At 41.6% G+C, this 13875-nt stretch overlaps 1 protein-coding gene across 1 annotated transcript; it reads right to left on the bottom strand.

Annotated features, from left to right (window-relative positions):
- Window positions 1-10427: 10427 nt before the first annotated feature.
- TMEM30B (transmembrane protein 30B) lies at window positions 10428-13096 on the bottom strand. The gene has a single exon (XM_036919475.2). The coding sequence runs from the start codon at window positions 12893-12895 to the stop codon at window positions 11834-11836; it is 1062 nt and encodes a 353-aa protein (XP_036775370.2). The 5' UTR covers window positions 12896-13096; the 3' UTR covers window positions 10428-11833.
- Between the last annotated feature and the right edge of the window lie 779 nt (window positions 13097-13875).

The raw sequence follows: 13875 nt of genomic DNA, 5'->3' as shown, positions 1-13875 counted from the left end.
TAACAGTGGGGAGAGTGGGCATCCCTGTCTTGTTCCCGATCTCAGAGGAAAAGCTTTCAGCTTCTCGCTGTTAAGTATGATGTTGTCTGTGGGTTTGACATATATGGCCTTTATTATCTTGAGCTATTTGCCCTGTATACCCATTTTATTGAGAGTTTTTATCATGAATGGATGTTGAATTTTGTCGAATGCTTTTTCAGCATCTAAGGAAATGATCATGTGATTTTTGTCCTTCTTTTTGTTGATGTGGTGGATGATGTTGATGGATTTTTGAATGTTGTACCATCTTTGCATCCCTGGGATGAATCCCACTTGGTCATGGTGTATGATCTTTTTGATGTAGTTTTGAATTCAGTTTGCTAATATTTTGTTGAGTATTTTTGCATCTATGTTAATCAGGGATATTGGTCTGTAATTTTCTTTTTTGGTGGGATCTTTGCCTGGTTTTGGTATTAGAGTGATGCTGGCTTCATAGAATGAATTTGGAAGTATTCCCTCCTCTTCTATTTTTTGGAAAACTTTAAGGAGAGTGGCTATTATGTCTTCTCTATATGTGTGATAAAATTCAGTGGTGAATCCATCTGACCCAGGGGTTTTGTTCTTGGGTAGTTTTTAATTACCGCTTTAATTTCATTGCTGGTAATTGGTCTGTTTATTTTTTCTGTTTCTTCCTTGGTCAGTCTTGGAAGGTTGTATTTTTCTAGGAAGTTGTCCATTTCTTCTAGGTTTTGCAGCCTGTTAGCATATAGATTTTCTTTTTTTTTTAAATTTTTTAATTTTTTTATTGAAGGGTAGTTGACACACAGTATTACATTACATTAGTTTCAGGTGTACAACACAGTGATTCAACATTTATATACATGATAATTCTAGGTACCAGCTATCACCATATCAAGTTGTTACAATATTTTGACTATATTCCTTATGCTATACATTACATCCCAGTTACTTATTTATTTTACAATTGGAAGTGTGTTTATATATATATATATATTTTTGTGTGTGTGTGAGGGCATCTCTCATATTTATTGATCAAATAGTTGTTAACAACAATAAAATTCTGTATAGGGGGGTCAATACTCAATGCACAATCATTAATCCACCCCAAGCCCAATTTTCGTCAGTCTCCAATCTTCTGTTGCATAACGAACAAGTTCTTACATGGAGTACAAATTCTTACATAATGAATAAGTTACATGGTGAACAGTACAAGGGCAGTCATCACAGAAACTTTCGGTTTTGTTCATGCATTATGAACTATAAACAGTCAGTTCAAATATGAATATTCATTTGATTTTTAAACTTGATTTATATGTGGATACCACATTTCTCTCTTTATTATTATTATTTTTAATAAAATGCTGAAGTGGTAGGTAGATACGAGATAAAGGTAGAAAACAGAGTTTAGTGTTGTAAGAGAGCAAATGTAGATGATCAGGTGTGTGCCTGTAGACTATGTGTTAATCCAAGCTAGACAAGGGCAATAAAACATCCACGTATGCAGAAGATTTCTCTCAGAACATGAGGGGGGAGGTTCTAAGCCTCACCTCTGTTGATCCCCAATTTCTCACCTGATGGCCCCCCTGCGACTGTGCCTGTCTTAGGTTGTTCCTCCCTTGAGGAATCTTACCCGTCTCTGGCTAACCAGTCATCTTCCGGGGCCATACAGGGAAATGTAAAGTTGGTAAGTGAGAGAGAAGCCTTATTGTTTGAAAAGGTTAGCTTTTTACTTCTTTGCATATTTATGCCCTGTGGCTTCTATGCCCAGCATTTGTCTTGAGGTGTCTTTACCACTTGGAAGAATTATGATACTCGGTAAATTCGACATGTGGCACGAGTTCTATTTAAAGGTTGTAATTAGGTAGAAAGAAGAAAAGCTATAGAAGTAGCAGGCAGAAGAAAACCTGGGAAGATTGATTATTTCTTTGACATATCTTCTTGTAGAGTAACTTCAGCTTGGATAGGTTTTAAACTACTAATTAAATTGTGCACACACATTAACATAATAGGAATATAGTTACATAACCAAAGCATACCTGTAATTACCAGCCATCTCCAGTGAAACCAAGAAAACCAGTTAGGCACCTTAGGCATTTGTGAAAAAAACTTATCTATGATATGGTGGATATTGTCCAACTGAACTTGAACAGTCTGAGAGAATTCAGATAAATTAGAACAACCCATTCCTGGGGACTGTTCACATCCCATATGTTCTTTTAGCATATAGATTTTCGTAGTACTCTCTAATAATTTTTTGTATTTCTGTGGGGGTCTGTCATGATTTTTCCTTTCTCATTTCTGATTCTGTTGATGTGTGCAGATTCTCTTTTTCTCTTAATAAGTCTGGCCAGGGGCTTATCTATTTTGTTTATTTTTACAAAGAACCAGCTCTTAGTTTCATTGATTTTTTTCTATTATTTTATTGTTTTCAATTTTATTTATTTCTTCTCTGATTTTTATTATGTCCCTCCTTCTGCTGACTTTGGGCCTCATTTGTTCTTCTTTTTCCAGTTTCAATAATTGTGACTTTAGACTATTCATTTGGGAATGTTCTTCCTTCTTTAGATAGGCCTGGATTGCTATATACTTTCCTCTTAGAACTGCCTTCGCTGTGTCCACAGAAGTTGGGGCTTTATACTGTCAGTGTCATTTGTCTCCATATATTGCTTGATCTCTGTTTTAATTTGGTCATTGATCCATTGATTATTTAGAAGCATGTTGTTAAGCCTCCATGTGTTTATGAGGCTTTTCGTTTTCTTTGTACAATTTATTTCTAGTTTTATACCTTTGTGGTCTGAGAAGTTGGTTGGTAGAATTTCAATCTTTTTAAATTTACTGAGGCTCTTTTTGTGGCCTAGTATGTGGTCTGTTCTGGAAAATGTTCCATGTGCACTTGCGAAGAATGTGTATCCTGCTGCTTTTGGGTGTAGAGTTCTGTAGATGTCTGTTAGGTCCATCTGCTTCTAGTGTGTTGTTCAGTGCCTCTGTGTCCTTTCTTACTTTCTGTCTGGTGAATCTGTCCTTTGGTGTGAGTGGTGTGTTGAAGTCTCCTAGAAGAAATGCATTGCATTCTATTTCCTCCTTTAATTCTGTTACTATTTGTTTCACATATGTTGGTGCTCCTGTAGTGGGTTCATATATATTTATAATGGTTATATTCTCTTGTTGGGCTGACCCCTTTATTATGTAATGTCCTTCTTTATCTTTTGTTACTGTCTTTGTTTTGAAGTCTATTTTGTCTGATACCAGTACTGCTACACCTGCTTTTTTCTCCCTATTGTTTGCATGATATATCTTTTTCCATCCCTTGACTTTTAGTCTGTGTATGTTTTTGGATTTGAGGTGAGTCTCTTGTAAGCAGCATATAGATGGGTCTTGCTTTTTTATCCCTCCTGTTACTCTGTGTCTTTTGATTGGTGCATTCAGTCCATTTACATTTAGGGTGATTATTGAAAGATATGTACTTATTATCATTGCAGGCTTTAGATTTATGGTTATCAAAGGTTCATGGTTCTTTACTATATAACTGTCTAACTTAATTCACTTATTAAGCTATTATAAGCACAGTCTGATGATTCTTTATTTCTCTCCCTTCTTATTTCTCCTCCTCCATTCTTTATATGTTAGGTGTTTTTTTTCTGTGTTCTTTTGTGTTTCCTTTGACTGCTTTTGTGAGTAGTTGATTTTATTTTTTGTCTTTATTTAGTATTTGATTGGTCTGCTTTCTTTGCTGTAATTTTATTTTCTCTGTTGACATCTATTTAGCCTTAGGAGTGCTTCAATCTAGAGAAGTCCCTCTAAAATACCCTGTAGAGGTGGTTTGTGGGAGGCAAATTCCTTCAACTTTTGCTTGTCTGGGAATTGTTTAATCCCTCCTTCATATTTAAATGATAATCATGCTGGATACAGTATCCTTGGTTCAAGGCCCTTCTGTTTCATTACATTAAATATATCATGCCATTCTCTTCTGGCCTGTAAGAATTCTGTTAAGAAGTCTGATGATAGCCTGATGGGTTTTCTTTGTAGGTGACCTTTTTTCTCTCTCTGGCTGCCTTTAATACTCTGTCCTTGTCCTTGATATTTGCCATTTTAATTATTATGTGTCTTGGTGTTGTCCTCTTTGGGTCCCTTCTGTTGGGAGTTCTGTGGGCTTCTGTGTTCTGAGCAACTATTTCCTCCCCCAGTTTGGGGATGTTTTCAGCAATTATTTCTTCAAATACACTTTCTAACCCTTTTTCTCTCTCTTCTTCTTCTGGTACCCCTATAATGTGGATATTGTTCTGTTTGGATTGGTCACACAGTTCTCTTAATATTGTTTCATTCCTGGAGATCCTTTTATCTCTCTCTGCATCAGCTTCTCTGTGTTCCTGTTCTCTGATTTCTATTCCATTAACAGCCTCTTGCACCTCATCCAGTCTGCTCTTAAGCCCTTCCAGAGATTGTTTTATTTCTGTATTCTCCCTCCCAACTTTGTCCTTTAACTCTTGCATATTTCTCCACAGATCCATCAGCATGGTTATGACCTTTATTTTGAATTCTTTTTCGGGGAGGTTGGTTAAGTCTTTCTCCCCAGGTCCTGTCTCGGGGGTGGTCTGGGTAATTCTGGACTGGACCAAATTCTTCTGCCTTTTCATGGTGATAGAGTTAGCTGTAGGCAGGTAGTGCATATGTCAGCTGGGAGAACAAAGTCCTTTCCTGCTTGCTGGTCACCTTGCCCTTCTCCGCTGCTTGTGTCAGTTACCCACAGTCCTGGAGCAGCCTCCGGGTTAATCCCCTAAGCCGCTGTGGGCGGGGTCTCTGTCAGGATAGCTCAGAGCTCTGCAGGGAGTGGCAGGCGGGCCAGGTGGGCTCTCCTGCGAGAGCGGCGCCCCCGCCGGGCAGCTGTGCACTGGCGGTGGCCTTTGAGTCTGGCCTGGACAGCTCTGTGCCAGGAGGAGATGCTGGGCAACTGATGGGGGCGCAGCTATTCCCAGGCCGCTCGGCCACTGATGCTGCTGTGGGCTCGTGCGGGCCGCTGCCAGGCTGCTCAGCCGTAGACTTCATTTTAAAAGTGAATTGCACCTTCATGCTAAAAACTCTCTGTACCCCCACTTCTGAGCATCTACGAAACATTTGCCTGGAAGTTACTGTTAGGGAATGCTGCTAGTGAAGGGACTTCAACTAGTGAAGGGGCTTGTCAGACGATCTCTTATGCTCTTAAACAGCTTTTCTTTGTTATCATCTTTTTTTTGAGGTGTGGGCAGCTGATGGGGAGAAACCGTTCCTGATTCAGGGCCAAACTCACCTTCCTAGGCCCTCTCTCTGGTTCTACAGCCTGCTCTCCTGGCTTAGAGATGAAAATGTCAAGCTGTCTCTTAACTTGTTTTCCAGAATCAGAGGAAAGTTTATAATAACAAAATTTTATAGCTCCTTCCCAGCAACATATATTACTTTAAAAAATAAAAATAACCTTCCCTTATGCGTTATTCTTTTACATGTACAATTCTCCTGACGTATTGCAGTAATATTCCATGGTTTGCTATGACTTGGAGGTTTATGGCCCTTCTGTGGCAGATCAGACTAAACATAATTCATTCATAGCTACTTAGTGCTCAGGGAAATAAACCCCTAAACTTAAATAACTATGGTGTGACCTCTGTAAAATATTATTTATGCTTTTAAACTACTATTATGTAGATATCAAGATATGCCAAATGTTATAAGCCAAATACCAGCCAGCAAATGGGACAACTACTATTCCATTTATTTTTGCTTTCCTTTCTGGATATTTCTCTACAAATGTTATTTTCATTTAAATGGTTTCTGGGGTAATTACCTGGCAGGGGGAAGCAATGTTCATTTATACTTTATTACAGTATATTACAGTAAGTAAAAAATTCTCAAAGCACCATAAAAATGTAAACATTTCACTAACTTACTGCAGTTTAATAAGAAAGACATTGATTATGTTTGTGTATAAAATAACTGTCCTTGTTAATGGATGAATGTACCCTGTTTGTATTCATTTATGCAAATTAGTTTATGGAGGGAACCTGATTGCACATGTAAGGTTTGCAAATGGGAAAGCTAAGCTCAGCAAGTTTATGCTGGTGAGAATATATGTGCATTCCCAGCACTTCTCATTCTAAGATTTTCAAATGTTTAGGGTGTCATCTCCACATCTCATTTGTTTCCTCAATTATTTTCTCTGCATTCAACTATATTGTATGAAATAATATGTTCAGTGGTAGTAAAGTAATGGAATTACTGGTTTCAACATATCTTTGAGGACCCACTGTGTGCTGGTCAGTCAACTTGGCACTGGCAGTAATAAAGATGAATGTGAAAAACATTCTCAGCCCTCAAAGTACTAACAGTCTGGATATGGAGATAAGTAAGCAAATAATGGACTTCTAGGCCAAGCAGTAAGCACTCCGAGAGAGGAATAAACACAACGGGAAGACTAGGCTAAGGACAGGGAGTGGAGGAGGCCAGCAGGGCTTGTGGAGGACTTCACAGAGGACAGATGACAGAGACACTGAGCAGCATAGTCTTGAATGGGCAGATTTGGATGGTCAGGTGGAGGAGCAAGACTAGTACAAAAACATGAGGGGATGTTGAGTTCAGGCTTCTTCAAATCATTCAGTGTGGCTGGAATTTGGTGGGACCTTGGAGGAAAAGGGGATAAATATTTAGAATGAGGCTAACCATGAAGGCCTTGTAGATCCTGCTGAGGAACTTACACTTCCTCCTGTGGGCTGTGCATAGACACAAGAGATGAGATTATAAATTGAGGGTAGTGTGATGAGATTTGTGCTTTGGCTTGTTCATTGTGGCTAGGATGTGGGGAATAAACTGGAGCTCATTAGCAGTCTCCCCCCACTTCCAGATGAGAAACGACAAAGACATTTTGGGGCAGTGACTAAGAGGGGCCTGACTGAATGTGTGCTTGGGATATAGAAGCAACAGGATCTCGTAACCATTCAGATGTGCAAAGGAGCAAGGGATGAGTCAAGGAGGCAGCTCAGCATTTGACTTGAGTGATTGACAGGCATGCAGGAGTCATTTTCTGCTCCTGGTCTGTTCTTGGAAGAAAATGTTTGGAGAAGAGGCCAATGAGTTTAGTGCTGACCACATGGAGCTTATACTATGTGTACAGCACTGAGGTATGTCCCATAGACAATGCAATTGTGAGCTTGCAGAGAAGTTAGGATTGAAGATAGAGATTATGCCATTTATATATGTGATGTTCAATAATGTTTGAAAAGATTCATGAAAGTGAGTATGTGAGCTAATTTGCTCCTCTAGGTGAAATTTGAAATACCATAAGTTAGTTAATTGCAAATTATGTTAATAAAACAGATAAGTCTTAACCCCTAAATCCCTGTAGGAAAAAACTAAAATGCATTTTACATTCTATCACTTATGATGAATAGGACGTGTTGCCTCTTCCATTTTGAATTCCTTACCCCAAATGGGAAATGTCTTTTATTTATTAAAATCATAACAGGAATTAGTTCTTCCTTTGAAAATACTTAAGTGGTCCATTTAAATGACTACCATTGCCTCATCCAGAAGTTATGCTTTTGTGTAAATTTAGAGAGTTCTGAAAAAAAAACTGAGCAAAATAGAAAGGAATATATTTCTACCTTGTCAGTCTTGATGACTTTCTAAAAGCTCATGCATTTTGAAGGATAAAATTAATGAGACCACATAGTGTTAAGCACCTTGGACTTTCAGAACAAAGGCCTTTTAGAAGAACCAAGTATCATTATTAATGACACATCATTTACAGTTTTCATCAGTAATGTAAGGTTTCAGCCACTTTAATGGGAACTTAGTTAAGAGCTTGATGTAGAGGGCAAGGCTATTAGCAAGGGTTCTTGACAGTAATACCTTTTGCTTCTAAGGAAAAGATAAATCACACTCAAATTGATCAAAAAGACAAGCTGAGGGGTTCAGAAGGAGGTGAGCTACCACTTACTGGATTTCTTAAAGGCCTTGTCATCAGTGAGTCTGCTGGTGAACTCCCCACTCTGTGGTGGGCTCCCTTCGCTGCCAGCTCCCTCCCTGCCTTCTGGACAGTTCCTGACCCAGAAAAATGTCTTGTGCTCCAAACCTCGTCTTTCCCTTTTACCCCATCTCTTCTTTCTCTCTGTACCCCCAAGCAATCTCTGCTGGGGTCCACCACTTCAGGATTTTTCTCTGGCCTCTGGTGGTGAGCACCACTAGTGGTGGGAATCATAACGCCAGGTAACAAACCAGTGGGGAAGTATTTTTTCCTGAATACATGTTGTCTTATCAGGGCAATTATTGAGGAGGGCTGTGTTCATAGTCAATGATGTTAGCATTTTTGCAAATTCTTTATTACAAAGTGCTTCTCTCCTGTAAGATCTCTTCAGGACCTTAATGTGTTTCAGTCAGATTCACCAAGGCCTTTTTAATGATGCTTTTTAAATGACATAGTTTTTGTTGAAAGGGAATTAAGAGAAATTCCTTCCTTCTTTTTTTCCCTGGGGAAAAAAAATTGAAGTTAAAAAAAATTTGTCATCTAAAGTCAGCAAAGTCTTAGCTACGGAAAAAAAAAAATCTGGGATGCAAAGAAATGCCCAAAAATAATAAAAAAGGGAATTTACAGTATTATCCCTGACTGATGACTTATATCTGAGGGTATATAAGGAACTGATTACATTGCAACTACCAATAACTCTGAGAACTTAGTCAAGAGTTGTTGAGATCTCCAATAACAGAAAGAGAGCAGCAGCCTTAAAGAGAGACAGACAGGTTGTGATTATACATTTAAAGTGCTACTTGTTACTAGCAGAAATCCCAGACTATTGTTCTGTCTCCAATCTTTAAGGATTGCATAGACAATAAATTGTTTAGTTGATTTGATTCTGGAGATACCTGGAAAGCCATTCTTGTCATATTATTTCTGTTTTGGAAGTTCCCACTGACTATATTAGTTTCTTTTGTTTGTGATTTATTTTACAAGGTAGATCAAAGGACATTTCCTGCCCAACTGTTGAGGTTTTCTCTTTTCTCATTTTCAGCTCTAGCTGGGAAGCATTTACTGGACATGGGAATTCAAACCCTGTAGAGTCTTGAGATACCAAATAAAATGCTACAGCACAGGGATCATCACAGGAAAATGTTTTACATCTTTGTTTTTAAAGTTTCTGATGCTTTGTAGTTCAAAATACCTGGCAAATAATTGCAATTTGGAATTTCAGTAAAATGCTGCCATGGAAGAGACTGGTATGATAGCATTCTTTAATAACTTTTAATACTAAATATGTTTTTTAATTGACCACATTTTATCAAATTCAAATGATAGTTGAAGATCGTCTAATTCATAGTACATGTTGATGGTAAGTTGAAGTTCTGTTTTAGGAAGTTTACACTAAAAGATTGAGTTCATTATGAGCCTTATTCTGAAAGATGATTTTCTTGTTGCAATAGAAGTCTGCTGATAACAAGTGAGCAAAGTGGTTGGTACTGTTTGTGCCTTTAAGACCATAGTTCAAAAGAATTAAACAAACATGATAACAAAGTTAAGACAAACATAACCTTTATTCTCTTTCAAAAACCCGGAGAATAGGGTTGGAACCATATCCATTGATTTAATCAGAATACCTTAAATTTTATAACACTGGACTGAATATTATAAAAATGATAGCAAAACACATAGTTGCTATCAACTACATGGTAAAAAAAATGTGGTAAATCCCCTTATCCAACACAAAGAAGGGCTAGGCTAGTAAACTGCCTGATTAAACACTCTTAATAAATAAAAATTACTCTATACACATATAATATTTTCATTGCCTAAAATCACAGTATGTTATCTGACAGTACAATTGTGTCACATCCAGGAGGGAGGAAGCCAACACACTGGAATGACTAACTTTTTTTGGTTTACTTAAATAGTGGGACACATAACTGTTAAATCACAATTGTTCCAGAAGAACTGAGACAGATGTCAGTAAAAATGCAGGCTGTCTGTTGATTATTAATTTCCAAAGCACTAAAGTAAAATGTTGATTATTCAATACATTTCAGTATTTCTTTGACTACTAAAAAAACATACTTAAAGGTCTTTCACTGCCTTACTGGCACCAGCAAAAACAGTAGTAACTGGAAAGTAGCTGTAATAGGAGCACGCACTGGACAATTCTGACAGAATACCAAACAGCTGTTTGCTTTGAGCAAATAAACTGGTTAAGTGATATCACTAAAGGTTTTTCTCTTTTTAAGTTCTTTTGCCATAAAAGGACGTCTTACTGTGCAAGAATCTCTTGGGATGGTGCCTCCTAACAGATTTACACCTTTGACAAGCATATTCTCCCCTATCCCTCCATGCCTTTATACGGGTTATCTGTGGGCTTCAGTCTTTGCCCCAACCCACTATCCCCCAAAAGGAAAGGGAACCTTCATGCCTTTATACAGGTTATCTTGGGCTTCACTTTTTACTCTAACCCTACTTCTCCCAACAAATTTTCAAATTTTTAAAAAATTGTTTCTTAAAATAATTTTACACATATTAGGATGATTTTAGGATAGTAAGAGTTTAACATTATCTCAAAAGTTCAAATAATACTTAAAATTCTAGTTTACATATGACTATATTCCTTAGTGTTCATTTGAAACAAATATGCTTCATTTGAGAACATAAATTAAAAAGGTTTTTTTGGACCTGAGGGAAAAGGTAGGAAGCCTTTTTCTCTCTTAAGCATAAAAAATAATTTAGATGACAAAAAGGATGGAGTCAGCAGTCAGGAGACACAGATAGGACTTTGGGGAAATCACTTTCCCTCTAAGATCCCTTCTAGCTATCTGACTGTAAGGCCAAAACTTTCCCTCTGAGCTGTACAAACTGACCTGACATTTTCAAGTTTCTACACAGTACCTGGCAACCTGTTTTTTTTCCCTCTTATCCTGGAGTATTAAATGAATTGATACAAACTGTGCCCTGCAAATACATATGCCAGCTAGTTTTCTAGAAATAGCAAGGTTTTATTCATTCATTCCACATTATGGAAAGTTTCCTATGTTCAAGGCAAACTGCTGGACCAAACCTGCAACATTATGATTGGTACTATCCCTGGGAACAAATGTCTGCCTGAAAAGCTGGACTCATATGACTGCTTCAGGCCCAACCTCGGACACAGGAAACAGTTTCAGTATTCTGATTACTCCCTGGTTCAGGGTAGTGATTCTCAAATTTAAGGGAATACAGGAGAAACCTCCAGAAGGGCTTGTTAAACACAGCTTAAGGGGTCTTACCCTAGTCTTACTGTGTCAGAATCTCTAGGGTATTGTGCCTCCCAATCTATTCACACCTTTAACAAGTATGTTCTCCCCTATCCCTCCATGTCTTTATACGGGTTATCTGTGGGCTTCAGTCTTTGCCCCAACCCACTATCCCCAAAAAGAAAAGGGAACCACCATACTATAGTGGTAAAAGCTCTGAAGTCAGAGTCAGGGACCAATGAGTAGCCGCCTGATCTTGAAAGTCATTCAATATCTCTAGGTCTCAGTCTCTTCATCAGATAGTTTTGAATAAGAGTCTCTCCCTCCCTTTTGCTCTCAAATGCTACTTTCAAAACCTCACTTCAACTTGGTAAATCGTAAAGGGGATGGAAGAAAATTTGCAAGGATGTTTCACTCTGCAAACACCCCAGCAAAAGTCTGGTAGACCCCAACTGGGTGTAATTCCTCTCTCTGGTCTCATCCAGAAGAGGAGGAAAAGTGAGGCGAGGTTGGAACTGGATGAGGGACAAAAGGGAGAGGACAAAAGCAGCTTGCAGGAGAGTTTCTGCAAGCGGCAAGAAGGGTGCTTTTAAAGCAGGAGTCACTCCTCGTCCTCGTCCTCGTCGTTCTGGGCCTGGTAGCGAATGTAGACGACCAACATGACAAAGCCCGTGAGGATGCAGAGGGAGCCGACGACCAGGTAGGCGATGCCCAGGAAGGGGTTCTTGCCGCCCATCCACGAGATGCTGCTGAAGATGATGCTTTTGTGGCCGCCGAAGGCACGCACCGGGTAGTTGTAGGTGATGTTGACGCGGTAGGCGCCCCGCGGCAGGCCGGCCGAGTAGTTGCCATGGCGGATGCGCGCGTACAGCTTGCGGAAGGTGGGCAGCGCCGCCGTGCGCATCCACACCACGAAGTCCTGGTTGACGAAGCCGGTGTTGTTGGGGTCTGGGCTGAGCTCGTAGACCGGCCGGTGCCAGTTTGGCGGGGGCGCGGTGCCGTGGAAGGCCAGCGCCAGGCTGCCGTTCACCGGCGGAGGGTTGCGGAACTTGACGTGGTAGTCGGTCCACCAGGCGATGCCGGTGCGGTCGAGCGGCACCTCGATGTAGGGCCCGCCAGCCCGGCTCTGGTGCCATAGCGAGAAGGAGTCGTTGAAGAGGCTGTTGGCGATGGCGCCGCAGGGTGCGATGGGCAGGCCGGCCGCGGTGCGCTGGTAGGGGGCGCACTCGTTGGCCGGGTGGCGCAGCGCGCTCGGCAGCCCGCTCAGCTGCGCGTCGTCGCGGGACACGCCGTAGCGCCGGTTGTTCTGGTAGAAGTTGGTCAGCTCGTAGTAGAGGTACACGGGGCCCTGGAAGAGCTCGGGCAGCGAGAAGTACCAGGCGCACGAGCAGCTGGACGGCGACGCGCGGCCCTCCTCGGCCGCGGCGCACCCCGAGCAGTTGCCGGTGCCCGGACTGCCGGTGTAGTCGTACTCGATCTCCTTGATGCCGTTGGAGGAGTAGAAGAGGCCCAGGCCGAGGCCGATGAAGGCCAGGCCCACGCAGAAGAAGAGCGGCAGCGTGATGCCGGCTGACAGCAGCGGCTGCCAGGCGGGGAGGCGCTGCTGCGTGAACGCGGTGTTGTCGGGCTGGTGTGCGCCCCGGACCGTGGCGCTCCAGGTCATGGCGGCCTCGCCGGGACGGGTGCACCGACGACGGAGGGTCGCTCAGGTCCCTCTGCGCGGGGCGAGCCCGGGGGCCCCTCCCGGGACAGGTTTCAGCCGGCTCAGGTGAGTTTTTGCCCCGGCCCCACCTCTGGCCCCCGCACAGGTGAGTCTTAGTTCCAGGATCTTCGCGCAGGGACCAGACCCCTCAGTTCCGCCTCGGCCCAGGTGATCTGGGCCGGCTCCGCCCCTGCGGATCACCGGGAGCCGCGCCCCGCCTTCCCGGAGGTGTGTCGGGCCGGCGTCCTTTCCCCACCTGGCGGGCTCGCGTTTCCTCCGGACGCCAGCTCCTCCTCCCCGAGGTGAATGGCGGCCCCAGGCGGCCTCTGAGTCGCCCGCGGTAGCCCTTCCCTTTGCTGTACAAGTTTCTAGAGTGCCTGGGCCAGTCATTCCGAAATCACAGAAGCTGCCGCATACAGCACAAAATTCCACCGAGGGATTGCTCCGTGGGCCCTGGAGACTTGAAGATTTCAGATTATTACTCTTTTCTGGGGAGTGGTGGAAAGTGACTAGAGACCCTCTTGTCTATTTGTGATAAATTATGGGCCCGATTTAAGTCAGTTTACAGCCACAATTTGTAAGCCCAGAGGATTACATTGTGGTAAATCTGTACTGATTCAATACCTGCATCCAAATTCTAGCATAATTTTTTAAAGGGAAATTAATTTCTGGCCAGCTGCCCCAATCTGGCTGTATAACTAAGAAAGGGGAGCATTCCCCTAAAAATAAAATGACTCTGAAAGAAGAATAAAAAACTGCAAGAGATTCAGAGCCTATAAATATCTCTCTAGCTGGTGGAGAACCCACACAAGAAGAAAAATGCACTAGACTACATGTGATTTCTTTTTCTTTTCAGATTATTTACCTGACTGGAGAAAGGCTTTATTCAAGGTCCCGAAAGTCCCTAGCTGCTACCCACAGTCAAGCATCTGGGAAATGTT

This window comes from Manis pentadactyla, chromosome 11, assembly GCF_030020395.1.
Source record: "Manis pentadactyla isolate mManPen7 chromosome 11, mManPen7.hap1, whole genome shotgun sequence".
Lineage (NCBI taxonomy): Eukaryota > Metazoa > Chordata > Mammalia > Pholidota > Manidae > Manis > Manis pentadactyla.
The sequence above is the reverse complement of the archived record's forward strand: the minus strand, read 5'-3'. Positions and strand labels throughout refer to the sequence as shown.

Coding starts and splice junctions, on each gene's coding strand:
- TMEM30B (XM_036919475.2), bottom strand. CDS start 12,895: ATGACCTGGAGCGCCACGGTCCGGGGCGCACACCAGCCCGACAACACC.